This window comes from Oncorhynchus mykiss, chromosome 10 (assembly GCF_057628025.1).
Source record: "Oncorhynchus mykiss isolate SJ-2025 chromosome 10, ASM5762802v1, whole genome shotgun sequence".
Lineage (NCBI taxonomy): Eukaryota > Metazoa > Chordata > Actinopteri > Salmoniformes > Salmonidae > Oncorhynchus > Oncorhynchus mykiss.
In genome coordinates this window covers 27,526,253-27,553,431 of record NC_143031.1, presented here as the reverse complement: position 1 = coordinate 27,553,431, position 27,179 = coordinate 27,526,253, and the positions used below count along the sequence as shown (strand labels likewise).

The 27,179-nt window shown below is 43.7% G+C and overlaps 2 protein-coding genes across 8 annotated transcripts in view; one reads left to right on the top strand and one right to left on the bottom strand.

The window, feature by feature from the left end:
* Nucleotides 1-7,713, bottom strand: part of rad51c (RAD51 paralog C) — a 30,114-nt gene extending 22,401 nt beyond the window's left edge. Inside the window, exons 1-7 of the mRNA XM_021617941.3 lie at nt 7,363-7,713; nt 7,075-7,215; nt 6,612-6,849; nt 6,361-6,518; nt 4,446-4,579; nt 3,990-4,121; nt 601-667 (exon numbers count right to left, since the gene is read on the bottom strand). Coding sequence (XP_021473616.3) covers nt 601-667; nt 3,990-4,121; nt 4,446-4,579; nt 6,361-6,518; nt 6,612-6,849; nt 7,075-7,192 — 847 coding nt within the window. The 5' untranslated portion in view covers nt 7,193-7,215; nt 7,363-7,713. The remainder of the gene's footprint in view (nt 1-600; nt 668-3,989; nt 4,122-4,445; nt 4,580-6,360; nt 6,519-6,611; nt 6,850-7,074; nt 7,216-7,362) is intronic.
* Nucleotides 7,496-27,179, top strand: part of tex14 (testis expressed 14, intercellular bridge forming factor) — a 37,932-nt gene continuing 18,248 nt past the window's right edge. For 2 of the 7 annotated variants that reach the window (XR_016483636.1, XM_090186268.1), the window contains exons 1-20: nt 7,496-7,559; nt 8,254-8,341; nt 8,544-8,716; nt 19,648-19,762; nt 19,884-20,049; nt 20,126-20,265; nt 20,360-20,438; nt 20,720-20,853; nt 20,968-21,081; nt 21,264-21,387; nt 21,487-21,665; nt 21,817-21,965; nt 22,042-22,232; nt 22,363-22,474; nt 22,569-23,500; nt 23,686-23,780; nt 24,082-24,164; nt 25,483-25,743; nt 25,846-25,943; nt 26,059-26,166. Coding sequence is in view for 4 of the 7 variants with exons in the window: in XM_090186268.1 (XP_090042394.1) it covers nt 8,590-8,716; nt 19,648-19,762; nt 19,884-20,049; nt 20,126-20,265; nt 20,360-20,438; nt 20,720-20,853; nt 20,968-21,081; nt 21,264-21,387; nt 21,487-21,665; nt 21,817-21,965; nt 22,042-22,232; nt 22,363-22,474; nt 22,569-23,500; nt 23,686-23,780; nt 24,082-24,164; nt 25,483-25,743; nt 25,846-25,943; nt 26,059-26,166 (3,207 nt within the window). In the remaining 3 variants the exon portion in view is untranslated. Of the gene's footprint in view, nt 7,560-8,105; nt 8,717-19,647; nt 19,763-19,883; nt 20,050-20,125; nt 20,266-20,359; nt 20,439-20,719; nt 20,854-20,967; nt 21,082-21,263; nt 21,388-21,486; nt 21,666-21,816; nt 21,966-22,041; nt 22,233-22,362; nt 22,475-22,568; nt 23,501-23,685; nt 23,781-24,081; nt 24,165-25,482; nt 25,744-25,845; nt 25,944-26,058; nt 26,167-27,179 lie in introns of those variants that run through there. The other 5 variants (XM_090186269.1, XM_090186267.1, XR_016483637.1 and 2 more) reach the window with 3 other exon arrangements.

Genomic DNA, 27,179 nt, shown 5'->3' with positions numbered 1-27,179 from the left:
CACACCATCCCCACTGTCAAACATGGTGGTGGCAGCATCATGGTTTGGGCCTGCTTTTCTTCAGCAGGGACAGGGAAGACGGTTAAAATTGATGGGAAGATGGATGGAGCCAAATACAGGACCATTCTGGAAGAAAACCTGATGGAAAACCTGATGGAGTCTGCAAAAAACTGATAGACATACCCCAAGCAACTTACAGCTGTAATCGCAGCAAAAGGTGGCGCTACAAAGTATTAACTTAAGGGGGCTGAATAATTTTGCACGCCCAATTTTTCAGTTTTTGATTTGTTAAAAAAGTTTGAAATATCCAAATAAAATGTTGTTCCACTTCATGATTGTGTCCCACTTGTTGTTGATTCTTCACAAAAAAATACAGTTTTATATCTTTATGTTTGAAGCCTGAAATGTGGCAAAAGGTCGCAAAGTTCAAGGGGGCCGAATACTTTCGCAAGGCACTGTATATGACTGTCTGAATTGCAAAATGTACTGTAATTCTTGGCCTTAACCGTTTGTTACATAATTTTCATGTACAGTTTACGGGGGGGTAGGTATTATTGTTTGTAGCATCTACAGTCAGTGCATCACAACAGTCCTTCTCACCTAAGGCAGGAACAAGCTTCGATTGGCCACTCCAAACCTTTGTAGTCATCTGATTGGTAAGAATGACCTAAACACAAAGGAAATGGAAGTTTCAAGAGTTATATTATTCCAAGTCAGAGTGTACCTATTACTTTTCACAAATTGCTTGAATGTATTGCCACCACAATTGATGTATTATGATCCCATTAGCCAACGCCAATGACGACAGCTAGTCTTACTGGGATCTGACACATATGAAAAAGACTACAGACGAGACTTTACAATTGATACAAATTTAAAAACATTAACATGTAGTGTGTGTGCATCTAACAGTTACACGTACTGGGGCGGCAAGTAGCCTAGTGGTTAGAGCGTTGGACTAGTAACCGAAAGGTTGCAAGATTGAATCCCCAAGCTGACAAGGGGGAAAAAAATATGTTGTTCTGCTCCTGAATAAGGCAGAGGCACTGTTCCTAGGCCATCATTAAAAATAAGAATGTGTCCTTAACTGACTTACCTAGTTAAAAGGTAAAAAAATAAAATAAATTAAAACACAAGTAGGTCGCATTGGGGAGAGGCATTGCGCCTTGGTGTTGCTTTATTGGTTTTGTGAAACAAGGTTTGCTGTTCACTTGCGCTGAATAAAATATGGTAGTTTCATGCATTCATGGCTCAGTATAATACTGTACGTTTCCTTGAATCTGTTGTGGACCTGGGTACTGTTAAAAGACCCCTGGTGTCATAAGTGTGAGTATCAGTGCTGGGTGCGAGTTGAATATGAAAACAAATGTTTCTTATAAAAACAAGTGACGCAGTCTGTCTTTCCTCAACTCTTAACCAAGAGAGACTGGTGTGCATAGTATTAATATTAGCCCTCTGATTACAATGAAGAGCAAGACTTTGTTCTGGGCCAGCTGCAGCTTAACAAGACCTTTCTTTGCAGCACTTGACCATATGACTGGACAATAATCCATCTGGAGGATGGTGTCAAAAAAAGCAGAGTCCTCTCATCCATCTACATAACCATTGAATCTATATGTTGATGTAAGGTAACACCAGATAAGTCAGTCTCCTCAACTTGTTCAACAGCCACACCATTCATTACCAGATTCAGCTGAGATCTAAAATGATTTGTACCAAATACAATGCTCTTAGTTTTAGAGATGTTCAGGACCAGTTTATTACTGGCCACCCATTCCAAAAAAGACCAACTCTTTGTTAAGGGTTTCACTGACTTTATTAGCTGATGTGTACATTGTTGAATCATCAGCATACATAGACATGCATGCTTTGTTTAATGCCAATGGCAGATCATTGGTAAAAATATAAAATATTAGAGGGCCCAGAGAGCTGCCCTGCAGTACACCACACTTTACATGTTTGACATTAGAGAAGCTTCCATTAAAGAAAACCCTTTGAGTTGTATTAGATAGATAGCTCTGAATCCACTATGTGACAGAGGTTGAAAAGCTATTACACATTTCCTCAACAACAGGTTATGGTCAAATATATCAAAAACTCCACTGAAATCTAACAGTACAGCTCCCTCAATCTTCTTAGTATACATTTATTCCAACCTTTCATCAGTCATTTGTGTGAGAGCAGTACATAGAGTGCCCTTCTCTAGAAGTATGCTGAAAGTCTGTTAAGTCTCAATCAATCCAACAGTTATAAAAGTCAGTTTCTTAACAGGTGCATGTTTATCAATAATTGGAAGAAGCAATTGCATAAATTCCTCAAGTGCGGAATCTGGATGCCCCTTATTAAATCACATCAGACCAACAAATATTCATCATCCACATAAGAGTCACAGCAATATTACAGTATTTAGACCCAGCTTTGGGAACTTTGGCTTTCCTGGATATTGCCACTATATTGTGATCACTGCATCCAAATGGGTACGGATACAGCTTTAGAACAAAGTTATACAGTATTTGTATAGATGTGATTAATACATGTGGATGATCTTCTTCCTGTAGTGTTTGTAAACACCCTGGTAGGTTGATTAATAACCTGAACCAGAATACAGACACTAGTTACAGTGAGAAACTTCCTCTTGAGCGGACAACCAGTCAATGTCCCCACTGCTAGGCTAGCAGCTAGGCTAGCTTGGCTAGCAGCTAGGCTAGCTTGGCTAGCAGCTAGCTTGATAGGCGGCTAGCAGCTAGCTTGATAGGCGGCTAGCAGCTAGCTTGATAGGCGGCTAGCAGCTAGCTTGATAGGCGGCTAGCAGCTAGCTTGATAGGCAGCTAGGCTAGCTTGATAGGCAGCTAGGCTAGCTTGATAGGCAGCTAGGCTAGCTTGATAGGCAGCTAGGCTAGCTCCTTAAACCTGACAGGATCACTGAAATGATTGTAGCAGTCCAAGCAACTGATGCCAACCAGTGTCGCGTGATCCAAACTCAAAAATGTAGCTGGCTAGTAACCAAACTTTTATAATACACTTTCAAAACAAACTGAGCTTTCCCTCATTCAACTGGAAGATTGTTATGTTGAATGCAGTTTGTCAACAATACTATTTTCAAATCAACACTTATCCCTTGTTTATAGAATTTACTAATATAAAGTTGCCACTTTTGAAAAGGAACATTAAACAAGCCCCTGTAGGGATCCAAATTGGTACAGGTTGTTCCTGAGTGCAAATAAGCAACAAATGACTAGAACAATTTTTTTTTGCTCCATGTACCTTAAGAGAACTCTTTGCTGATTTAAAAGAAATACTGACCAGCGCCATTCTGGCACAGAGCAGATGTCCCATTTAGACCTCAATCTACCTGGCTGCTTAATCAGCATTGCACTTATAAGAGACATTTTATCAAAATCAAATCAAATTGAGATATCAGCTGATGTACGAAGGGCTATATAAATACATTTGATTTGAAATAAATTTGAAATTTGATTTGATCTCTTGGAATGAGAGCGCTTAGTCTAGATGCAACATGGTTGGATTGGGACCAGACATGGACGGTAAATACTGAGTAAGGAAAGAGAAAGACAATGCAAGTCTGGCAAGCCTGGTTTCTGTTGGGCTTGAAAGGAGGGCTCAGAGTTACAGCACTGTACTATACATTATAGTAGTTTGCAAGAGGGAGCGGGCAGATATCCTCCCTTTATAGAGCCTGTGGTTATCACTGGACTCTATAGTTGTGGTTTCCCTTTTCGATGAGTAATGAAAATAATTGTCATCAGATAAAAAGAAGGGTTAAGAGAGGACAGATAAGAAATTAGTGCACGTTGGTGAGTAGGGTTGCAAAATTCCAGGAACTTTCAATACATTTCCTGGTTTTCCCAAAATCCCGGTTGGAGAAAAAACAGGGAATTTAGAATTCACAGAATTTTGCAACCCTATTGGTGAGGCAACATCTGGGGTCTTTGACACTAGGCTAAATGGACAAGTGTCACAGGTCATACCGCAACGTTGTGATTGGTGGCCATCTGGATGAGCCGCTGGGCGAGGCCGTTCAAGAGGCGGGTCCTCTGGGAGAGGTCCTCAAAGTCATGGCGAAACGAGAAGGCAATGCTGTCAATCACCACCAGCCGGACCTGGATTGGATTAACAAAGGTGCCCAAATTACCATCCAAAAGCCACAAGCAAATGAGTTGCAGATTTACATTGGAACATGGTTTCTGCTAAGTATTTTATTAATGCTGTCTTTGAGGTTTCAATGTTTCTCATTTTTTGTTTTGCTATTTTGCTCCAGCCAATCCGTAAATCTAGCCGTCAACATTTTCTATGAGCATTTCAGTTAAGAAATTCCTTTGACTCGGAACAGAGCCCAACCCAACATGGAGGTTGTAGAAATAACCCCTTTGGATTTGATTGGTTGGCTGTTTTAGGATCAGTGACGTATTGGTGGGGATTGGTACCCCAGGGTGCTGAGCCAGGAAGTCAGGCAGGAGGTATGTCTCTGCCAACAGCTCCACGTAGTCATGGCAACGGACAAGGAATAAATTGGAGAGGATTGTTTCCACAGTGAACCCCTTCAAGGCTTCCTGCTGTTCTGGAAAAGGGAAAAAGATAGAATACAGCAGACAGTAAACTACAAAATGTCTCCAATAGGCTTGAATCTAAGACATAACCCTTTTTTTCTCTAGTGTTGTTAATGCATGCACCAGTACTGTTGATCACAATATGTGAGTATTGTCATGACGTTGGCCTGGGGGGTATGGTAGGTTTATGACAGTCATAAAAATATCTCTTCCCCTCTTTTTCCTCTCTCTACCCTACTGAGGTTACATTTATAAAACCCTTGGTTAACATAGAGATTCTGGGAACATCAGTAGGTGGGGGGAAATTAACTATATTCTGGTAATCCGAACAATTGAACATATGCGGTGGTACTTAATGAATATGATGTCAGTTCGGTTGTCATCTGAGACATTCTCATCAATGATAAGATGACAAACTCTACAGTGGAAAGTCTACACATCAGAGTTATCGGATTCACATGGAATTGTTGTTCAATTTAAATGTTTGAATATGACATTTTTCGTGATGGGATGAAATGTGATTTTAACTTCTAAAATGTGAGATTTGGGTCTTCATAAGATATGGCTCTGCTCAATGTTCCCTGTGAAGGGGCATGGGCTATAAAACTTTTCAAACACACCCTCCTCTCCCTTCCTATATAAGCCCTTGACGACAATATAACTTCTTGTTCCTGAGGACTTGAGGACGACGGTCCTATGTCAGAATGGTTCAGATAATAACTACAAAATGAAGCCAACATCAGCGTGAGCTTTGGTTGCGAATGGTATGAACTTTGAACTCTTATTCACTACAGAAGTGATACCTCCTAGCCGTTGAGTTAGCAACAGCAGATGCAAACGAGGGTTAGGAAGGAGCAGACAGAGTATCCCGTCTATCACCCAATGACTACAACGTATCCAAGTTATTACAACGTATCCAATTGACAACCAGAGACATTCTTCAAAGGACTCAGTTGGGCAACACGTCCTTCCATCTACCACCAACCTACCGAAGCGCAGCTCAGAGTAAATATTTATTGCATTTTCCTTTTCCAAATGGGCGGTAATTTAGAATGCATCAGATACTGTATTTACGATAGCATAGCTTCTCCCTGTGTCCCTCAGTCTTCCGCTCTTTCACTCAAACCCAGCCCCTTTCCTTTGTGTAACAAGCTGTCATATCTGTTCTGCCCGCTAGGGACGTTTTCCTTTATGACGTAATTTGTAATCAAGTTATGATTTAATTATGTGTATGTGTAATTCTGTGTGATTAGTTAGGTATTTAGTAAATAAATCATTAAACCCAAGTTTGTATGGCTGATTCAAATTGTTAGCCAGGGTTCGTGCAGATAACCAAGAATTTACAACTTTCAGATGAGACTGAATTAAGACGAGGATTAATATTGACTGCTATTGATGTAAAATATTACTAGGTCTTTAAGAGTTTATTCGGAAGATAACAGCTCTATAAATATTATTTTGTGGTGCCCGACTCTAGTTAATTACATTTACATGATTAGCTCAATCAGGTGATATTAATTACGGAGAAATTATTTTATAGAATAGCATGTCATATCACTTAATCCGGCATAGCCAAAGACACGACAGCATTTACAAAATACTCTCATCAGTAAACAATTTTCTTCATAGACTAGTATAAATGTTACATGTGTATGACAACGTAGCAATACCAATGTAATAAATGCATTCAATATTTTGAAGTCTTTATAAGCACTAAATAGATGCTTCACAAATCAGTTATAAGTAATCCTATATGATGGGTGATTGCTTTTGTTCTGTCCTACTTAGTTACCTGAATCCTCTGCTAGAAGCCCACAGTGATCCACAGCTGCCTGCGCTAGGTCCACAGCCCTCTGGACCAGGAAGCTGCCCTCTGTGTCTATGTACAGAGACTTGCCTCCCAACCCCCCAAAACACACAGGGATCTGCGCATCTACTGACAACTGGATACTGAGGGACACAGAGTTATTGTGCTATTACTACATTATAGCAAACAGATGAGTATGTTGAGTAACTCTTCCACACAGAGGTACCAGTGCTTACCAGAGCTGGGTCTTTCCCACCCCAGGCGCCCCGCAGACCTCAGTGGTCTTTCCCACTGGCATGCCCCCTCCCAGGGCCATATCCAGTGCTGAGCAGAAAGTGACTATAGTGCCCAGCTCCTGCTCTCTCCCCAGAAGCTCCAGGGCTGTCAGCCTGCCTGCTGCTGCTCTCTCCTGGCCAGGCTCACACCTCACAGCCTGCAGCACCTCTACTGCCTCCTCCTGGGAGATGCAGGCCTCTACAACAACAGGGATGGAGAGGTTGATGAAGAGGACAAGCTTGAAGGGTAGAAATATAATGGACTGTGAGAGGCATTGTAAAATAAAGTTAGCTGGTACCACATATTGACAATAATACATATGGGTTATTTAGGTGTAATGCATTTCACCCGGTTTATGGCCTGTAACTGTATTATCACCTACTACTGTAATGACAAAATCAATAACAGTGACTTGTTGGCTACCTTTGCTGAGTTGGAGAGGTCGCAAGTCACACAGGTCTGCAGCAGAAAGAAACCCAGCATTGAGGAGTTTCACTTTGACAGACGGCGCAATGGCATAGCTCGAAACATCCCTCTGCATCTTTCGCTTATCGTTTCAGCGACCTGAATGAGATTGACACAGGTAGACAACTTCAACAGCTAGCAAGCCACTTGGCGTTACTTTGTTTGATACATTAAACCCGTTTCTAACTCTTCCATGTAAATGCGTAGCTCCGAAAATAGTTTCATTTAACTATTTTTTCCTCTTACCTCCTCAGCAAGCCAAGTTTTACTTCTGCTGAAGCTAGCTACTAGCTAGCGATGAGGAAACCAATTTCCAAGTACATAGCTGGAGCCATTTTCATGAATCCCTCCAAAATGTGTTTACTAGCGCCACCCACCCACACACGTCATTACATTACACCGTGTTGTCAATTACTGTAAACCCACAACCCAGGAAAATAAATGTAAGAACTGTTTTATTTATTTTTTAACAGAAAAGTTGTTTGATTTCGTTAACATATTTAAGTTTAGGTATTTTGTTCCATTTTTGGGAATCCTGTTTCCATCCTGCACAGTAGGTGGAGGAACGCAGATTAAATTGTGCGATCGCCAATACACCATATAAGGAGATGTGAGAATAGTACAGTACATTTGACAATTTATTGTAATTGGCTGCCTACATTTCAAAAACATTAATTTACTTAACTGTAATGCTGCAAAGCAATAATGAAAATGGCAATCATTGACATATCTGTAAAATAGTTTCCACAAATCTGGTTGGTTGCCTTTAAACCAGCTTTCCAAACTGTCCTCGGGAACCCAAGGGGTGAACGGTTTGTTTTCTACCCAAACACTACTACTGTACACAGCTGATTCAAATGATCAAAACTAGATGATTAGTTGATTATTTGAATCCGCTATGTCGTAATATGACAAAAAACAAAACGTGCACTGAGTTTGTGAAACTCAGTGCACGTTTAGGTTTTTGTCTTCTTGGCACTAAGGACCACCATATGTAAACATGCAAGGCTCTTGTGGTAGCTAAACTAACAGATACGTGTCATATGCTTGTGATCTGCTTTTCTACTATGGCATTTCCACTTTAGCACACAAGCTCCGTAACGTTAACAATATTTTTGTTCCCTAAATGATTTTTAGTTGGTCGGCTCGTGATGCCCAATTTACTGTGACAGATTCGACGCTCGCGCATAGTCTGATGATCAGCTAACTAGTTACTACGAATTCGGTAAACAACTCCTTTTCACTAATTAAGTTTATATTAATTTCCTACTAAACACGTAAAACTTAACAATTTTAACTACTAAATATATCGACGAACCCATAGTTGGCTAACTGGTTGTCATTGGTCGTTAATTAGCTAGCTAGACAGCTAATGTGTTAGCTAGCTTGCTAGCCAACTAACTGACATTCGGCAGTTTTTACTGCAGCGACCTCCGTTGGTAGTTGGAACTCCGTGGCAGTGAATGGAGCAGGATGGCTGCTTTGCCTGTTCCCTGCCCAGTGCGATTGGGGATCGTGAAGAATGGAGGCCTACCTGCTCAGTTGCATAGGTACACCCTGGAGAAAAATCTGCACAAGATGGAGAAGCTGCTCCAGAAAGGTAAAACAACTATAACACAACAGTAATGTTGCATGAATAAACATTGTTCACCCCTACCATAGACTGTAACGTTATATGGATGATCCCTGAACCAGAATCTGGCTTTAGTTAGGAGACGTTGACATGGTGAATATCCTTTAAGCACAAATGATCTAAGAACCTACCAGGTACACTCCCAAATCCGTAAACACGGGCACCCTCATAGATATCATCCTCCTAGAGGATGCCTAGTTCCTGCCCTCTAAATACATCTCTACTGTCTTCAACCAGGATCTCAGCGATCACTGCCGCATTGCCTGCGTCCGTAATGGGTCCACGGTCAAACGACCACCCCTCATCACTGTCAAACGCTCCTTAAATCACTTCAGCGAGCAGGCCTTTCTAATCGACCTGACCCAGGTATCCTGGAAGGATATTAACCACCTTCCGTCAGTAGAGGATGCCTAGTTCCTCTTTAAAAGTGCTTTCCTCACCATCTTAAATAAGAATGCCCCATTCAAAAAATGTAGAACTAAGAACAGTTCACCCCAGACTTGACTGGCCTTGACCAGCACAAAAACATCCTGTGGCCTACTGCATTCGCATCGAATAGCCCCCGCGATATACAACTTTTCAGGGAAGTCAGGAACCAATATACACAGTCAGTTAGGAAAGCTAAGGTTGGCTTTTTCAACCAGAAATTGGCACTAATTCCAAAAGGTTTGGGACACTGTAAAGTCCATGGAGAATAACAGTACCTCCTCCCAGCTGCCCACTGCACTGAGGCTAGGAAACACTGTCACCACTGATAAATCTAAGATAAACGAGAATTACAAATAAGCATCTGTCTATGGCCATGCTGGCCATGCTTTTCTACTGGCTACCCCGACCAACAGCTTTGCACCCCCACAACAACTTGCCAAGCCCCCCCCCCTTCTCCTTCACCCAAATCCAGGTAGCTGATGTTCTGAAAGAGCTGCAAAATCTGGATCCCTGCAAATCAGCTGGACTAGACAATCTGGACCCTCTCTTTCTAAAATGATCCACCGCAATTGTTGCAACCCCTATTACTAGCCTGTTCAACCTCTCTTTCGTATCGTTTGAGATCCCCAAAGATTAGAAAGCTCCCGCGGTCATCCCCCTCTTCAAAGGGGGTGACACTCTAGACCCAAACTGTTATAGACCTAAACTCAGCAAAAAAAAGAAACGTCCCTTTTTCAGGACCCTGTCTTTCAAAGATAATAAGTAAAAATCCAAATAACTTCACTGTAAAGGGTTTAAACACGGTTTCCCATGCTTGTTCAATGACATTCTTATTTTCAAGGCTGTTGATGGCCTAGGAACAGTGGGTTAACTTGCCGCCCCACATGTCTGTGGAACTTGTTCTGTTAATGTCGTAGTTGTTGAATCTTATTATGTTCATACAAATATTTACACATGTTAAGTTTGCTGAAAGTAAATGCAGTTGACAGTGAGAGGACGTTTCTTTTTTTGCTGAGTTTATATCCATCCTGCCATGCCTTTCTAAAATCTTCGAAAGCCAAGTTAATTAACAGCTCACTGACCATTTCGAATCCCACCGTACCTTCTCCACTATGCAATCTGGTTTCCGAGCTGGTCATGGGTGCACCTCAGCCACGCTCAAGGTCCTAAACAATATCATAGCCGCTGGTCGATAAAAGACAGTACTGTTCAGCCATCTTCATCGACCTGGCCAAGGCTTTCGACTGTCAATCACCACATTCTTATCGGCAGACTCAATAGCCTTGGTTTCTCAAATGACTGCCTCGCCTGGTTCACCAACTACTTCTCAGATAGAGTTCAGTGTGTCAAATCAGAGGGCCTGTTGTCTGGCAGTCTCTATGGGGGTGCCACAGGCTTCAATTCTCGGGCCGAAGCTTTTCTCTGTATATATCAATGACGTCGCTCTTGCTGCTGGTGATTCTCTGATCCACCTCTACGCAGAGGACACCATTCTATATATATCTGGCCCTTCCTTGGACACTGTTAACAAACCTCCAGACAAGCTTCAATGCCATACAACACTCCTTCTGTGGCCTCCAACTGCTCTTAAATGCAAGTAAAACTAAGTGCATGCTCTTCAACCGATTGCTGCCCGCCCGAAAAGCATCACTACTCTGGACGGTTCTGACTTAGAATATGTGGATAACTACATACCTAGGTGTCTGGTTAGACTGTAAACCCTCCTTCCAGACTCACATGAAGCATCTCCAATCCAAATATAAATCTAGAATCAGCTTCCTATCTCCCAACAAAGCCTACTTCACTCATGCTGCTCAACATACCCTCATAAAACTGACTATCCTACCGATCCTTGACTTCGGCGATGGCATTTACAAAATTGCCTCCTCAGACTACATCCAATTTGCTATCACAGTGCCATCCATTTTGTCACCATCACCCACCACTGCAACCTGTATGCTCTCGTTGGCTGGCCCTCACTACATATTCATCGGCAAACCCACTGGCTCCAGGTCATCTATAATACTCTGCTAGGTAAAGCCCCACCTTATCTCAACTCACTGGTCACCATAGCAAAACCCACCCGTAGCACACGCTCCAGCAGGTATATTTCACTGGTCATCCCCAAAGCCAACACCTCCTTTGGCCGCCTTCCAGTTCTCTGCTACCAATGACTGGAACGAATTGCAAAAATCACTGAAGCTGGAGACTTTTATCTCCCTCACTAACTTTAAGCATCAGCTGTCTGAGCAGCTTACTGATCACTGTACCTGTACACAGCCCATCTGTAAATAGCACACCCAACTACCTCATCCCATATATATTTAAAAATATATATATTTTGCACCCCAGTATCTCTACTTGCACATCATCATCTGCACACCTATCACCCCAGTGTTAATGCTAAATTGTAATTATGTTGCCACTATGGCCTATTTATTGCCTTACTTCCCTACTCTTCTACACTTGCACACTGTACATATATTTTTATATTGTGTTATTGACTGTACGTTTGTTTATCCCATGTGTAACTCTGTTTTTGCCGCACTGCTTTGCTTTATCTTGGCACGTAAATGAGAACTTGTTCTCAACTGGCCTACCTGGTTAAATAAATAAAAAAAGTAAGCCCAGGAAGCAGCCTTCAATTTGCCATTCAGCAGGTTTTAAAGCTTAATAATGTCCACATATGTTTATTTCTCACAAAATATGGACATTCAATTAGCAACTATTGTCATTTACTGCCGTCACGGCCAATGTGTACTTCCAAAAAAGGTTTAAATAAAAGGTTACGGGGAACAAAATGGCGCCATAGAGAGAACACTGTTTCAGCGAGCTCCAGTGGCATTCGTAAATTTATATTTTTCCATTCATCTCCTAGCTTGAAAAAGTGGTAGAATTGGCTAAATAAGTTATCCTATAAATAGTTTTGACGGCTATTTCTCAAATCTCAGACATGCCCAACAGAACTACTAAGAACTCGACCAAAACCACCACCCCTGTAGATGTGCAGGAGGAGCTAGCTAACGTTAGCGAAGCTAATACCATTGCGGGTCCAGGCACAATGGACCTGGTGATTCAAAAGATGACTGATAACATTACTAAAGTGATCGATGTTAAGATAAGAACGGTCTTGGAAGCAATAGCAGGCCATTCAGCTGAACTACAGAGGGTTGTGAAATGTGTTGATGAGGGGGAAGGAAGAATTGCTACAGTGGAAACTTCAATTACTTCTATGGACACTAAGATAAATGCACTTGAGAAACAGGTGCGCGAAATTGCGGAGCACATTGACGACTTGGATAATCGAGGACGCAGATGCAATACTCGTGTTGTGGGACTCCCGGAAAATTCTGAAGGGACACGCTCAGTAATTCTTTTTTGAGGAATGGATCCCTGGCTACCTACAAATGGACACTAAGGCTGGTCGTGTGAAGCTGGACAGGGCCCATCGCTCTCAAGCACCGATACCCAGTCCCAACCAGCGCCCACGGCCAGTGGTTATAAAGTTCCACAACTTCACAGACAAAAGCAGTGCATCATGGATGCAGCTAGAAAAATAGTCTCTGATGGTAGTCAACGTAAAGGTCCAAAGGTCTCATTCTTCAATGATTATTCCACAGCGGTTGTACGAAGACGCAAAGCATTTGATGAGGCGAAGGCTCGACTCGAATGAAGATGGACTACGCACTGCTGTACCCGGCCACATTGAAGGTTATGGTCAACGGATCGCCTAAAAAAAACTCTACACACCTGAAGAGGCTGCTGCGTTTATTGACTCTCTCAGGTAAATAACTTTAAGCTGCACCTCCGCAGCATTGGATAACTTTTTTATTTTTAGTTGAATCTGATCATGAAACAGTGGTGTGAGTTCTCACGTACTCCGGTTCAGTAATATTCGTATCTTTATTATTTTTTTTGCTAAAGTAACTGCCGCTATAGCTCAGGCTGAGATGTGTGTGAATCCATATTGGTGCCCAGGCTTGGTTCTAGGTGGAAGAGCCTCAATCTTCTTCTATTGATTTTCATTTCCATATACACTGCTCAAAAAAATAAAGGGAACACTTAAACAACACAATGTAACTCCAAGTCAATCACACTTCTGTGAAATCAAACTGTCCACTTAGGAAGCAACACTAATTGACAATAAATTTCACATGCTGTTGTGCAAATGGAATAGACAACAGGTGGAAATTATAGGCAATTAGCAAGACACCCCCAATAAAGGAGTGGTTCTGCAGGTGGTGCCCACAGACCACTTCTCAGTTCCTATGCTTCTTGGCTGATGTTTTGGTCACTTTTGAATGCTGGCGGTGCTTTCACTCTAGTGGTAGCATGAGACGGAGTCTACAACCCACACAAGTGGCTCAGGTAGTGCAGCTCATCCAGGATGGCACATCAATGCGAGCTGTGGCAAGAAGGTTTGCTGTGTCTGTCAGCGTAGTGTCCAGAGCATGGAGGCGCTACCAGGAGACAGGCCAGTACATCAGGAGACGTGGAGGAGGCCGTAGGAGGGCAACAACCCAGCAGCAGGACCGCTACCTCCGCCTTTGTGCAAGGAGAAGCACTGCCAGAGCCCTGCAAAATGACCTCCTGCAGGCCACAAATGTGCATGTGTCTGCTCAAACGGTCAGAAACAGACTCCATGAGGGTGGTATGAGGGCCCGACGTCCACAGGTGGGGGTTGTGCTTACAACCCAACACCGTGCAGGACGTTTGGCATTTGCCAGAGAACACCAAGATTGGCAAATTCGCCACTGGCGCCCTGTGCTCTTCACAGATGAAAGCAGGTTCACACTGAGCACATGTGACAGACGTGACAGAGTCTGGAGACGCCGTGGAGAACGTTCTGCTGCCTGCAACATCCTCCAGCATGACCGGTTTGGCGGTGGGTCAGTCATGGTGTGGGGTGGCATTTCTTTGGGGGGCCGCACAGCCCTCCATGTGCTCGCCAGAGGTAGCCTGACTGCCATTAGGTACCGAGATGAGATCCTCAGACCCCTTGTGAGACCATATGCTGGCACTGGGTTCCTCCTAATGCAAGACAATGCTAGACCTCATGTGGCTGGAGTGTGTCAGCAGTTCCTGCAAGAGGAAGGCATTGATGCTATGGACCGCCCGTTCCCCAGACCTGAATCCAATTGAGCACATATGGGACATCATGTCTCGCTCCATCCACCAACACCACGTTGCACCACAGACTGTCCAGGAGTTGGTGGATGCTTTAGTCCAGGTCTGGGAGGAGATCCCTCAGGAGACCATCCGCCACCTCATCAGGAGCATGCCCAGGCGTTTTATGGAGGTCATACAGGCACGTGGAGGCCACACACACTACTGAGCCTCATTTTGACTTGTTTTATAGACATTACATCAAAGTTGGATCAGCCTGTAGTGTGGTTTTCCACTTTAATTTTGAGTGTGACTCCAAATCCAGACCTCCATGAGTTGATCAATTTGATTTCCATTGATAATTTATGTGTGATTTTGTTGTCAGCACATTCAACTATGTAAAGAAAAAAGTATTTAATAAGAATATTTCATTCATTCAGATCTAGGATGTGTTATTTTAGTGTTCCCTTTATTTTTTTGAGCAGTGTATATAAAGGATGAGGCTATTGAGTGGCATTACGGACTTAAGAGTCTACATTGGAAAGTTGAAATCCCCTGCATGTTAGCTTGTGGGAAAACCCCCTTTTGGATCTTTACATGTTTTAATTTTTGGGTTTAGTATAGTTCGAGTTAAGGGTTCATATCGTTTTGTTTATGCTCGATGAGATAGTAGAAGAGTTCAACACATGGAAAAAGGTACCACCCCACTTTTACAGTAGGATTCAGTCTGGATATTGAATGGTCAAGGTGCAATGGCAGGTAACAGACTGTGTTTATGTACATGGAACATTAGAGGCAGCCATAACCCCATTAAAAGGAAGAAGGTACTGTCTTTTTTGAAAAAATAAAATATTGATATTGCCCTGTTGCAAGAAACTCATTTGGATGATAAGGAGCACCTGAAATTACAACAAGTGGAGTTTGGTCAAGTGTTTTTCTCATCATTTACATCCAGAATTAGAGGTGTAGCAATTCTTGTGAAAAATAACTTACCACTTAAGGTCTTGAATTGTGTGAAAGATAAATTTGGTCGCTTTGTTATAATTAATGGTACTTTACAAGGGCAGAACATTTCCATAATGAATATTTACTTCCTCCCTGCCCACCCCCCTGATTTCCTCACTAAGTTATTTCTAGACTTTTCAGAATTAAACTCAGACACTGCAGTGGTTCGAGGAGATTTTAATTGTTTGTTGAACCCCCTTATTGATAGGTTTCCCAGCGGTATAGCTTCACTCTCTCCTCAAGCTAAGACACTTAAAGCTGTTTGTGATGATCTGGGGTATGCGGATGTCTGGAGAACTTTTCATCCCTCCAACAGAGAGTTCACTTTTTTCTCTGCACCTCATGGATGACAGACTAGAATATATTACTTTTTTATGCCCAGGATGTCTTTGCAGTCTGTTTTATCCGCTAGGATAAGAAGCATAGTCATATCTGATCATGCTGAGGTGATCCTGGACATAACTCAATCGGTCAAGACATTGGAGGTTGAATACAACCATTCTTAAAGACCATACATTCACATCGTATTTTATTACAGAGTTTAAAGCATTTTTCTCTATTAACTCTCAATCTACAGATAACCCCTCGCTCCTTTGGGAAACCTGTAAAGCGTATGCCAGGGGTCAGATTATGTCATACACAGCCACTAAGAGACGGAAAAAGCGTGAAAAGCAAAAACCGTTAGAGGGTGAATTAGGAACTAAAGAGAAGGACTATATTAAAACTCCCACTCCTGCCCTATTAAAAAAAATATCAGTCTTTAGATCAACGTTGGACTCTCTCCTAACACAGGACACTGAAAAGAAAATGAGATTTGTCAGGCAAAAGCTATATGAACGTGGCAATAAGCCAGGAAAGTACTTGGCATACCTAGCTAAAAAGAGAGCTGACTCTGAGTCAATTGCTTCTATTACCAATTCTGATGGCAATCATTTATATGAAAATAAATTGATAAACGACTTAAGAAATTTTATGCAAACCTTTATGCCTCAGAACTGCCAAATGATGCACCCAAATTAATGGAGAACTTATTTTCTAAGATTGAGCTCCCTACTATCTCCGAAGAACAGAGGCCTCTCCTTAATGCCCCTATTACAGAGGAAGAGATAATGTTCGCAATTAAGAATTTGCAAAATGGTAAGGCCCCAGGACCAGACGGGTTTTGTAGTGAGTTCTATAAAGAGTTCCATGGCTTGATCCTTGAGCCATTGCGTGATATGTTTAACCACTCATTTTCAAATGACCAGCTCCCTCAAACGCTGAGAGAAGCCAACATATCACTTATTCTCAAAAAGGGAAAATGTCCAGTCTTGTTCCTCATACAGACCAATTTCCCTTCTGAATGTGGATAGAAAATTGCTTTCTAAAATTCTAGCCACAAGATTAGAGGACTCACTGCCATTAATTGTGAAAGGAGACCAAACTGGCTTCATTAAGGGCCGTAAGTCATGCAACAATGTCAGGCGGCTTCTTAATGTAATTCAAGCCTACCAACAAAGTGCTATGGATGGTCTTGTGCTCTCCCTAGATGCTGAGAAAGCATTTGATCGTGTTGAGTGGTCTTACCTATTCTTTGCTCTAAATAAATTTGGTTTAGGGGACAACTTTATAAAATGGGTGAAAGTTTTATATGAGGATCCTCAGGCTGCTGTCCTTACTAATGGGCTACGGTCAAATAGCTTCTCTATATACAGAGGTACCAGACAGGGCTGTTCTTTGTCCCCTCTCCTATTTGCACTCGTTATGGAACCACTGGCCGAGGCCATCAGGGCTGCCTGCTATACAGGGGCTGCTCATTGGTGATGTTCACCATAAAATAAGCTTGTATGCTGATGATGTCCTGATATTCATCTCTAGTTCTGAGACTTCAAATACATCTCTTATTAATATTATTGAATTATTCAGCGAATTCTCAGGCTACAAGATTAATTTAACTAAATCAGAGTCTATGCCACTTGGTAACCTACACTCTGTACCTAATACTTCTCCCCCCTTCCCTTTTAAATGGTCTCCCTCAGGTTTCATGTATCTGGGTATATTTGTAACTCCTAAATTCCAGCAAATGTACAAAGCCAATTTTGTTCCCTTGTTTGATACAATAAGACAGGATCTGGAGCGCTGGAACTCTCTCCTGATTTTCTTGGTTGGGTAGGATATCCCTCTTGAAAATGAACATTTTACCTAGACTACTTTACCCAATCCAAATGATCCCAGTATTACTCTCCAATAAGGTAATAGGATGTAAATGGATGGCTAAGTTCCTTTTATATGGAGTAAAAGCAAGCCAAGACTTAAGATGGCAATATTGCAGCTGCCAAGTTCTATGGGCTGCCCAATATCAGGTTCTATCAGTGGTGTGCCCACCTATGTTATATTTCTGACTGGATCACAAATGATGGCTCCTCTATTTGGTTAGACATTGAGACTTCTCTTTCAAAATACCCCTTACAGGATCTTATTTTTCAGAAGTTTCAAGTCTGTAGAAGATCACTGCAATAATCCCATTACACTTAACACACTCAAAGTATGGAGGTCAGTTCAACGCTTCCTGGGAAGGTCCAAACTAACCTCTGCTCTTACCCCAATTCTTAACAACCCAGATCTTAGTCCAGGATTGCTGGATGCTGGCTTTAACTTTTGGCTTAATAAGGGCATATGCAGACTAAATGACTTATTTGCTGTTAAGATTTTATTGTCATTTGAGCAGATGTTCGAGAAATATCGACTCCCAAAGCAGGACCTTTTCCGCTTCCTACAAGTAAGACATTATATTCTGAAGAGCACCACCTTAATTGGTAACCCTGATATGTCTGTCATTGAAAGAATGCTTTTTTTCCCACAAAGGAACATGTCTGCTTTATGATGCTTTAAGGTCCTTTTCTGCGGTCAACACACAGAGGGTGAAACAAGTGTGGGAGAAAGAATTGTCTGTTACTATTGACGAAGAGATGTGGGAGGACATCTGGAGATATGCAAAACAATATCTAAATGTAATCGTACTAGAGCAATCCAATTAAGAATAATACACAGATTGCATATATCCCCAAATCGCAGACATGCTTTTAGCCCCACTTCCTCTTCTCCTCAGCGTCTTAAATGCAAAACTGATACAGGCACCCTAACACATTGTTTATGGTCATGTACCAAAATACAAAGATACTGGTCTGGTGTTCTGCAAGAAATTGAAAAGATTCTAGGGGTTGATCTAGAATTGGACCCAGTTTCTTTACTGTTGGGTCTCCCTAGTAGGCATGTTACTTCTGTGGGTAAGAGGAGGCTTTACAACATCCATACCTTCGCAGCGAGGAAAAACATCCTTTTACAGTGGATTAGTGATAAGGTTCCTTCTATTAAAGATTGGCATAAGATACTATTTGAATGGGTGCCTCTGGAATATCTGACATGTACATTGCATTCTAAAACAGACCAGTTCTACAAAGTATGGGAACCTTATCTAAATTACCTAGAACCTGAGGTATCAGCTATTATGCTGCAAGGATTCTCTTAGAATGGTGCGGATCTATGTATTTCAGAACTACACTGTACGTTCCATGTGTGGAACCTAACTTCTTGGTTTAAACTGAGCTTTTTTGTTTAATTTCTGTTTGTAAGTTTGTTTAAAAAATGTATGTATTGAGAGATGCGGGGATGGGGTGAGAGAAGCGCCGAGCGGGAAGAGGAAAATGGTTGTGTGAGTGTGTGTGTGTGTGTGTGTGTATATATACACACATACGTACGTATATATACATACGCAGGTATGTGTAAGTGAGTGCTGTTTTTTTTGTTGCTTTGTCTCTGTTGTTGTATCTCTTAATATGGGTGAAAATGGTGAAATTCCAATAAAAAATAATGTTACATGAAACAGAAAAAAATGCCTCTGGCACATTCAATGTATTGATGTGTTGTATAGTTCCGACCTGTGCATGGCAGTAAGGTTAGTGCTATCCGGGATCAATGATGTGAGCGATTTACATTGGAGGTGCACTATAGGCATTTTTTTTCAGTGGATTGTACATTCTTATTTAGAACTTTTTTGGAAGTACATACTGGCTGTGATGGCAGTAAATTATGATAGTTGCTACTCATAACTTCATAATTTGTGAGTAACGAATGTATCTTGACATTATTAAGCTGGTACATGACGAGTTCAATGGCTGCGGAAAGGGGATGCCTAGTCAGTTGTACAACTGAAATGTCTTCCGCATTTAACCCAACCCCTCTGACTTCTCCTGTAAAGCCAAATTCTGGTTCATATGATCACTACCTACTAGCACCTACCCAGTGAGCTTGACAGTTATGACTAAGTGGCTACCTTATGAAGTGAATCAATTGAAAGCTGTTCTGATGCTGTGCTATAGGTGTGGATGTGGACTGTGTCAATCACTTGGGCCAGACACCTCTGTTCTGTGCATCTCTCCTGGGCCTGGCAAGTGTCACTGAGCTTCTTCTGCAATTTGGAGCTGACCCCAACCAGTAAGATTGACAAGTCATTCACACATTCATGTCTCCTCTCTTTTTAGACATACAATAAATACTTCGAAGATGTGTAAGCCTTTTAGTGCAGCATGTTTTGGTGACCTATTTTCCTGTGTAGTCGCTGTGAGGACAGGAGCACCCCTGTCCACGCTGCTGTGTTCGCCTGTAACCCCTGGCTGCTGAGCGGCCTGCTAGACGCAGGGGGGGACCTAAGGCTCCACGACCACAAAGGCAGGAGCCCCCAAGACTGGGCTGAGGCTGGGGCTCAGGAGCACAGCGCCAGGGTTGGTGCTCACAGATACAATGATCAGATACATACTGTATACACTACTAATCTCTCACTCCCTCTTTGTCATCAAGATGCTTAAGTTCCTGAAGAGCTGTGTGAACCACATGCACAGCCTGTCTCAGTCCCCCCAGCCCAGGGAGTTGTGCCGGACCCCCACCTCTTCCAAGACTCTGCTGCGCTCCCCCTCTCTACTGGAGCTCCTCAAGTCCGGGTGAGTAGCCGGGGGATCCTACATTAATACTGCCCATTTTTGGGGGGGTTTGTTTTCTTAAAATCTGTATGTTAACATTTCTCCCATGTTGCAGTGGCTCTGACCTGCACCTCAACAGAAAGATTACCAAGTCCTCTGCCTGTGACACAGTTCAATGTTTTGGCTTTGGAAAGGTATTTGCCTAAAACGGTGAAGTTGATGAAAACCAAAATAAGTTGCATCATGTGCCCACATCATATTAGGATTTTTCCCTATATCATTATACTATCTATGTATGTATGTATGTATGTATGTATGTATGTATGTATGTATGTATGTATGTATGTATGTATGTAAGTATGAGTTTATTTGGATAAAAGCATCTGCTAAATTGCATATAGTGTGGTATATATTTTGGAATGGCAGTATTTTGTTTCTGGATGAGAGTGAGTGACTGTTTTCTTGCTGGGCTCAGTTGTGTATAGATAAACCTGGATATCCGTTGGGCCTTCTGGCCTCCCTGCCTGTGATTGGGGACAGTGAGTTGGGGCAGGCGGACGACGAACCCCTCCTCTCCTTCTCCTGTGGCGCCTTCATTACCATGACCAAGTAAGACTACTGAGGACTGGAACCACGTCTTATATAACTCCTATGGGATTGCATCAAATAAGAAGCTACCGATTTAGATGTTTTTTTCTCTAAACTGGTTGTTCCATCTGTCAGTTACAGCTGGAAGGGCTGCAGGATAACTGTGAAGGAGCTGCAGTCCATCTCTCCACAAGGAGGCAGCCAAGAGGCCTACCTTGACCTGATGCTCATTGAGCTGGAGTACTGCAAGTGAGAAGACGATGACACTCTTTGAACTCTTTAAATAACTTAAATGACTGCTGCGTTGAGTTCTTAAATGTTTCTCCAAATGATAGTCTTTAACATAAAGTACACCTGTCATTTCAGTGCTATTGATGCTGTTTATGGATATACAGCATAACCCAGTAACTGCTGTGTGACTGTGTTTGTAGCCAGCTGTTCCATCCATACCTGCTGCAGCTGATGGCAGTGAGCATGTCCAGTGACTTGATGAGAGTCCGTCTGGTGTTTGAACGGGTCCACGTGGGCTCTCTGCACAACTTGCTGCATCAGAGGGTAATCCCCACCACACATAGACACACTTTCAACATTTATCTGTGTTTTGTACTTTTGTAATTCATTCAATTTAATAAATGTATTTGTGCACCTCACCAGCGTGCTGAGTTTCCAGTGCTGCGTGCTGAGACCATGCTGTTGGTGGTGCTGCAGGTGTGTGAGGCTCTGCTCTACCTGCACAGTCGGGCCCTGGTGTTGCGAGCTCTTTCCTCCCACAGCATCCTCCTCACACACCCTGGCGTGGCCAAACTCTCCGGCCTCGGCTTCATGGTGCCCAGGTAGGAAGAAAAGGAAACTTGCACTACTAGGTCTTTCTTTTTCCTAAACAAATGTTGTTGTAGTCCATGCGCCTGCAATGAAATACTGAACATTATTCCATAAGGGTGGTAAGTAATGAGTATTGGTCTGTATGTCCTGTTCTTCTCCCAGTGACAATAGTCACCGCAGACCCTCGGCTCACCTGCCCCTGCCCCCAGGCCTGTACAACTGGGCCGCCCCTGAGGTGATCAGACGGAGACCCTGCACAGGGAAGGCTGACCTCTACAGCCTATGTGCCCTCATCCAGGAGCTCTATACAGGTAGCTACTCCATCTGTTGTCCACTGCAGCAGTGTGAATATTTGTGTGACCTTGGTGTGTGTGTGTTCTTCCGTAGACACAGTGCCGTGGGGCCCGGTGGACCCTCGTTGGATCAGGCAGACTGTAGAGTCGGGCCAGGCCCTGGCTACAGATTCCAGTGTGCCCCAGCCTTACTACGCCCTGGTCAGGGTGGGCCTGCAGCCCCGCCCCGAGGACCGTACACACAGCCTGCAGGACTTGCGCTATACACTGCGCCAAGACATGAAGGTATAGACTGCAGCCTAGGCACTCCGCCAACATAAGCAATGGTTGGTGTCGTAATAGTGGCAGCAGCCTCACATGGATTTGTTATTATGACCTCTGTGTGTGTGTGTGTGTGTGTGTGTGTGTGTGGTAGGAGCTGTCCCAAGTAGGGGCACGGAGGAGGAGTGGGCTGTACACAGACATAGGAGGAGGGCTCAGGCCTGCAGGCTGGAGTCCAGAGTCCGCCCCAGTTAAGGAGCCTGCAGGTGCTGGTGGTGAACAGAGCACATACAAAACACCCTGAACAATATAAACATTTTAAAAAAGGGTTTTATCCATGTCTTTTCCCCTCTTTCTCAGACCTCAGGCCTACTGCCTACACTGACCCACAGGAAGGTTCTTTAGGCAGTTCCATGGACACTACAGTGGACAGGGAGATCCAGGACCAGCTCAGCGAACTGGACAAACTGCTGGACAGAGAGAACGAGACAGAGAGGGGAGAAGGAGGAATGACAACAGACTCTGAACAGCCCATATTCCACCGTGACATCTCTTTTAGGGACATCCTGCCCCTGGATGACTGGCGCCTGTGCTCTGTTGTGCCATCGGAACCCTACAACACCCAAGAAGAAGAGTCTGACTCCAGCACTGTAACAGAGGAGGAGGAGGAAGAAGAGGAGCGGACAATTATGAAGGAGAGGGCTGTTCAGCCAGAGCGCCCAGTGTCTGGAAAGCTCTCGGAGCACATCAGCTCCATCGTCCTCAACCTCAAGGTCTCCCAGGTACTGTTGCAGCAGTCCGAGTGCAACCTGGCCACCGTGGAAACAGGCCGTTCTCGACAGGAGCGGGGGGCGGTCGACGAGGTGGACGGAGGGGCAGAGGGAAAAGATGCTCAGACCCCCCACATCTCCTCCTCAGCCTCCACCTCCCTCTCATCCACTCTCTCTGGGTCGGTGTGTAGTTACATGTCCCGCGCAGTGGGGCCTCCTTCACAATACCGTCTCCTACCACATGGTGTCCACCCCTCGGCCAAGAGACTGGAGGCCCAGCTACTGAAGGGAGGAGAGTCCATGCCGCTCAGCGCTGAGGAGCTGGCCGCATGGCAGAGGGAGTATCCTGCAGAGGAATACCCTAATCTGGAGTGCACTACTCTGGAGTGCCCTTCGGAGGAGTACCCTACTTTGGAGTGCACTACTTCGGAGGGAACCGGCAGCGAGGGCGAGGAGATGAGCCACTATAGCTCGGCTCCGGAGGACAGCTTTGTCAACCTATGCCCCAGAAGGCAGCAGCAGGTAGCACACCACCACAAATTGCAACCTCTGGTGTTACACACACACACACACACAACTGCAACTCTGAGTCTCACAAAAGTGCCATGATTGGATGAAGAATATATTCCCATAGTACAGTTTGTCACAAATATAGCTCTTCCCAGGTTCTGTTGTGACTGAGTGAGTGACTGCTGTCTGTCTGGTAGGTAGGTAGAGATGGAGGCTCCAGAGAGACAGTGAGACGAGGTCCGCAGGCAGAGACAAAGCAGCAGTCAGTGGACAGACAGGAACTCACTGACAGGTACAGAACACTGACAAAGGCAGCACTGTTCTCTGCTCTAAATCCATATGCATACGGTAGAAAGTAAGTGTGGGATATAAAACTCGCAGTGGCCTCATTTAGTCAAACTGTATGGTGGGGACAATTGTGCAAATCTAACCCAAAATGTACAATAATTGCAACACCAATACCCTACAATTAGCTACAACAGTATACCTTTGAGCAACATTTTCTGTTTAAAAAATGACTAGGATTTGGTGACACATCGCTTTACATTTTGTTTGCGTGTTTTTGACAACCTGCTCCCTCTGCCCCATCCCAGGCTCTGTCTGTCTTCTGAGGGGACAGAATCTCTTGAGGACAGTCCCAGACAGCCTGAGCTCCCAGCCAAGGCCAAATGGACCAGTGAGATTTCACTATATTATACACTGAACAAAAATATAAACACAACATGTAATGTGTTGGTTTCATGAGCTGAAATAAGAACCCATAAATTGTCCATGCGTACAAAAAGCATATTTCTCTCAAATTTTGTGCACAAATTTGTTTACATCCCTGTTAGTGAGCATTTCTCCTTTGCCAAGATAATCCATCCACCTGACAGGTGTGGCATATCAAGAAGCTGATTAAACAGCATGATCATTACACAGGTGCAACTTGTGCTGGGGACAAGATAAAGCCACTCTACACAGCCCAGGACCTCCATCTGGCTACGTCACCTATGGGATCGTCTGAGACCAGCCACTCGGACAGCTGATAAAGCTGGGTTTGCTCAACCAAATACTTTCTGCACAAACTGTCAGAAACCGTCTCAGGGAAGCTCACCTGCCCGCTCGTCGTCCTCGCCTTGTCGTCCTTGACCTGACTGCAGTTCGGCGTCGTATCCAACTAAGAGGGCAAATCCTTGTCGTCCTTGACCTGACTGCAGTTCGGCGTCGTAACCAACTAATTGGGAAAATGCTCACCTTCGATGGCCACTGGCACGCTGGAGAAGTGTACGCTTCACAAATGAATCCTGGTTTCAACTGTGGGGGCACAACTGTTTCAACTGTACTGAGTAGACGGCATGTATGGTGTCATGTGGGCGAGGGGTTTGCTGATGTCAAAATTGTGAACAGAGTGCTCCCATGGTGGGGTTATGGTATGGGCAGGCATAAGCTACGGACAACTAACACAATTGCATTTTATTGATGGCAATTAGAATGCACAGAGCTACTGTGGCGATACTGAGGCCCATTGTTGTGCCATTCATCCACCACCATCACCTCATGTTTCAGCATGATAGTGCACAGCCCCATGTCACAAGGGTCTGTACACAAGTCCTGGACACTGAAAATGTCCCAGTTCTTTCATGGCCTGCATACTCACCAGACATGTCACCACGAACCAGCATGTTGTAATGCTCTGAATACACGTGTACGATAAATGGTGGTCACCCCACTATATGATTTTCTGATCCACACCCCTAACTTTAAAAGTTATCTATGACCAACAGATTCATATCTATATTCCCAGCCAGGTGGAATCCATAGATTAGGTCCTAATTAATTTTTCAATTAACTGATTTCCTTATGAACTAACTCTGTAAAATCTTTGAAATTGTTTTTTATATTTTTGTTCAGTGTACATGCATTATACCCAAGTTACAGTTCACAGAACACCATCTTTACATTTATTACAGTTCTGACCCCAACTTCCTCCAAAATTCCTCATCCTCTCATAGGTGAGGTGTCAGAGTTGGTGGCCAGGATGACCCGGGGGCGTCTGGGGGTGGCTGTGGGCCCCCCTGCCAGCAGTGACAGTGAGGAGATGGAGGACAGACAGGGGTTTGGGCGAGTGGTGGAACCACCCAGACAGGACCCCCTGGGGCGCAGTGACAACGGCTACAGGTCCGCTCCAGACCCTGCCTCAAAGCCACAGAAAGCTGCAGCTGAGGCCCTCGAAAGCAGCTCTGAGCTGGAGCAGATCTTCAAAAGCTTTGCAGGTGATGCAGCTGATAAGCATGCTATACTGTCCTTATGCTCAGAAGCATAGTAGGATAGGAACATATCTATCTTCTGTCTCAGTATCTCATCTTTCTATACAGGTGTCCAGAGTGAGAGTGAAGAGGATGCAGATTTCCACACAGTGAACCGCTCCTTCAATATGACATGTGGAGTGTGGGAGGGCTCAGGACAAAGGGAGGTTAGATGAGAGAAGCAAAAACTCAACTCTGCACCCCATAGAGAACATAATCATCAGATGATATTAGTTAAAATGTTACACACTCAGTGTTAAACCCTTGACCTTGTGTGTCCAGGAGGAGGGGACCTCTGAGTCGGACTACACTCAGTCTCCTGTGGAGGCTTCCAGCATGTTCTACACCCCCAACCCAGAGCAGAGGAACAACCCATCCAGAGACAGTCAGGTCTAGTAGTTCTTAGTTAACGTAATAGTTACAATGCCTTCAGAAAGTATTCATACCCCTTGACTTATTCCACATTTTGTTGTGTTACAGCCGGAATTCAAAATGGATTAATAGATTTTTGTTCTACCATTAAATATTTAACCAGGTAGGCAAGTTGAGAACAAGTTCTCATTTACAATTGCCACCTGGCCAAGATAAAGCAAAGCAGTTTGACACATACAACAACACAGAGTTACACATGGAGTAAAAACAAACATACAGTCAATAATACAGTTGAAAAATAAGTCTATATACAATGTGAGCAAGTGAGGTGAGATAAGGGAGGTAAAGGCACAAAAAAAAGGCCAAGGTGGCGAAGTAAATACAATATAGCAAGTAAAACACTGGAATGGTAGATTTGCAGTGGAAGAATGTGCAAAGTAGAGAGAAGTAATGGGGTGCCAAGGAGCAAAATAAATAAATACAGTAGGGGGAGAGGTAGTTGTTTGGGCTAAATTATAGATGGGCTATGTACAGGTGCAGTAATCTGTTAGCTGCTCTGACAGCTGGTGCTTAAAGCTAGTGAGGGAGATGTGTTTCCAGTTTCAGAGATTTTGTAGTTCGTTCCAGTCATTGGCTGCAGAAAACTGGAAGGAGAGGCGGCCAAAGGAAGAATTGGTTTTGGGGGTGACCAGAGAGATATACCTGCTGGAGCGCGTGCTACAGGCTATGGTGACCAGCGAGCTGAGATAAGGGGGGACTTTACCTAGCAAAGACTTATAGATGACCTGGAGCCAGTGGGTTTGATGTAGCGAGGGCCAGCCAAGGAGAGTGTACAGGTCGCAGTGGTGGGTAGTATATGGGGCTTTGGTGACAAAACGGATGGCACTGTGATAGACCGATCGTCGAGGATCGGTAGGATGGTAAATTTTACGAGGGTATGTTTGGCAGCATGAGTGAAGGATGCTTTGTTGCGAAATGGGAAGCCAATTCTAGATTTAACTTTGGATTGGAGATGTTTGATGTGAGTCTGG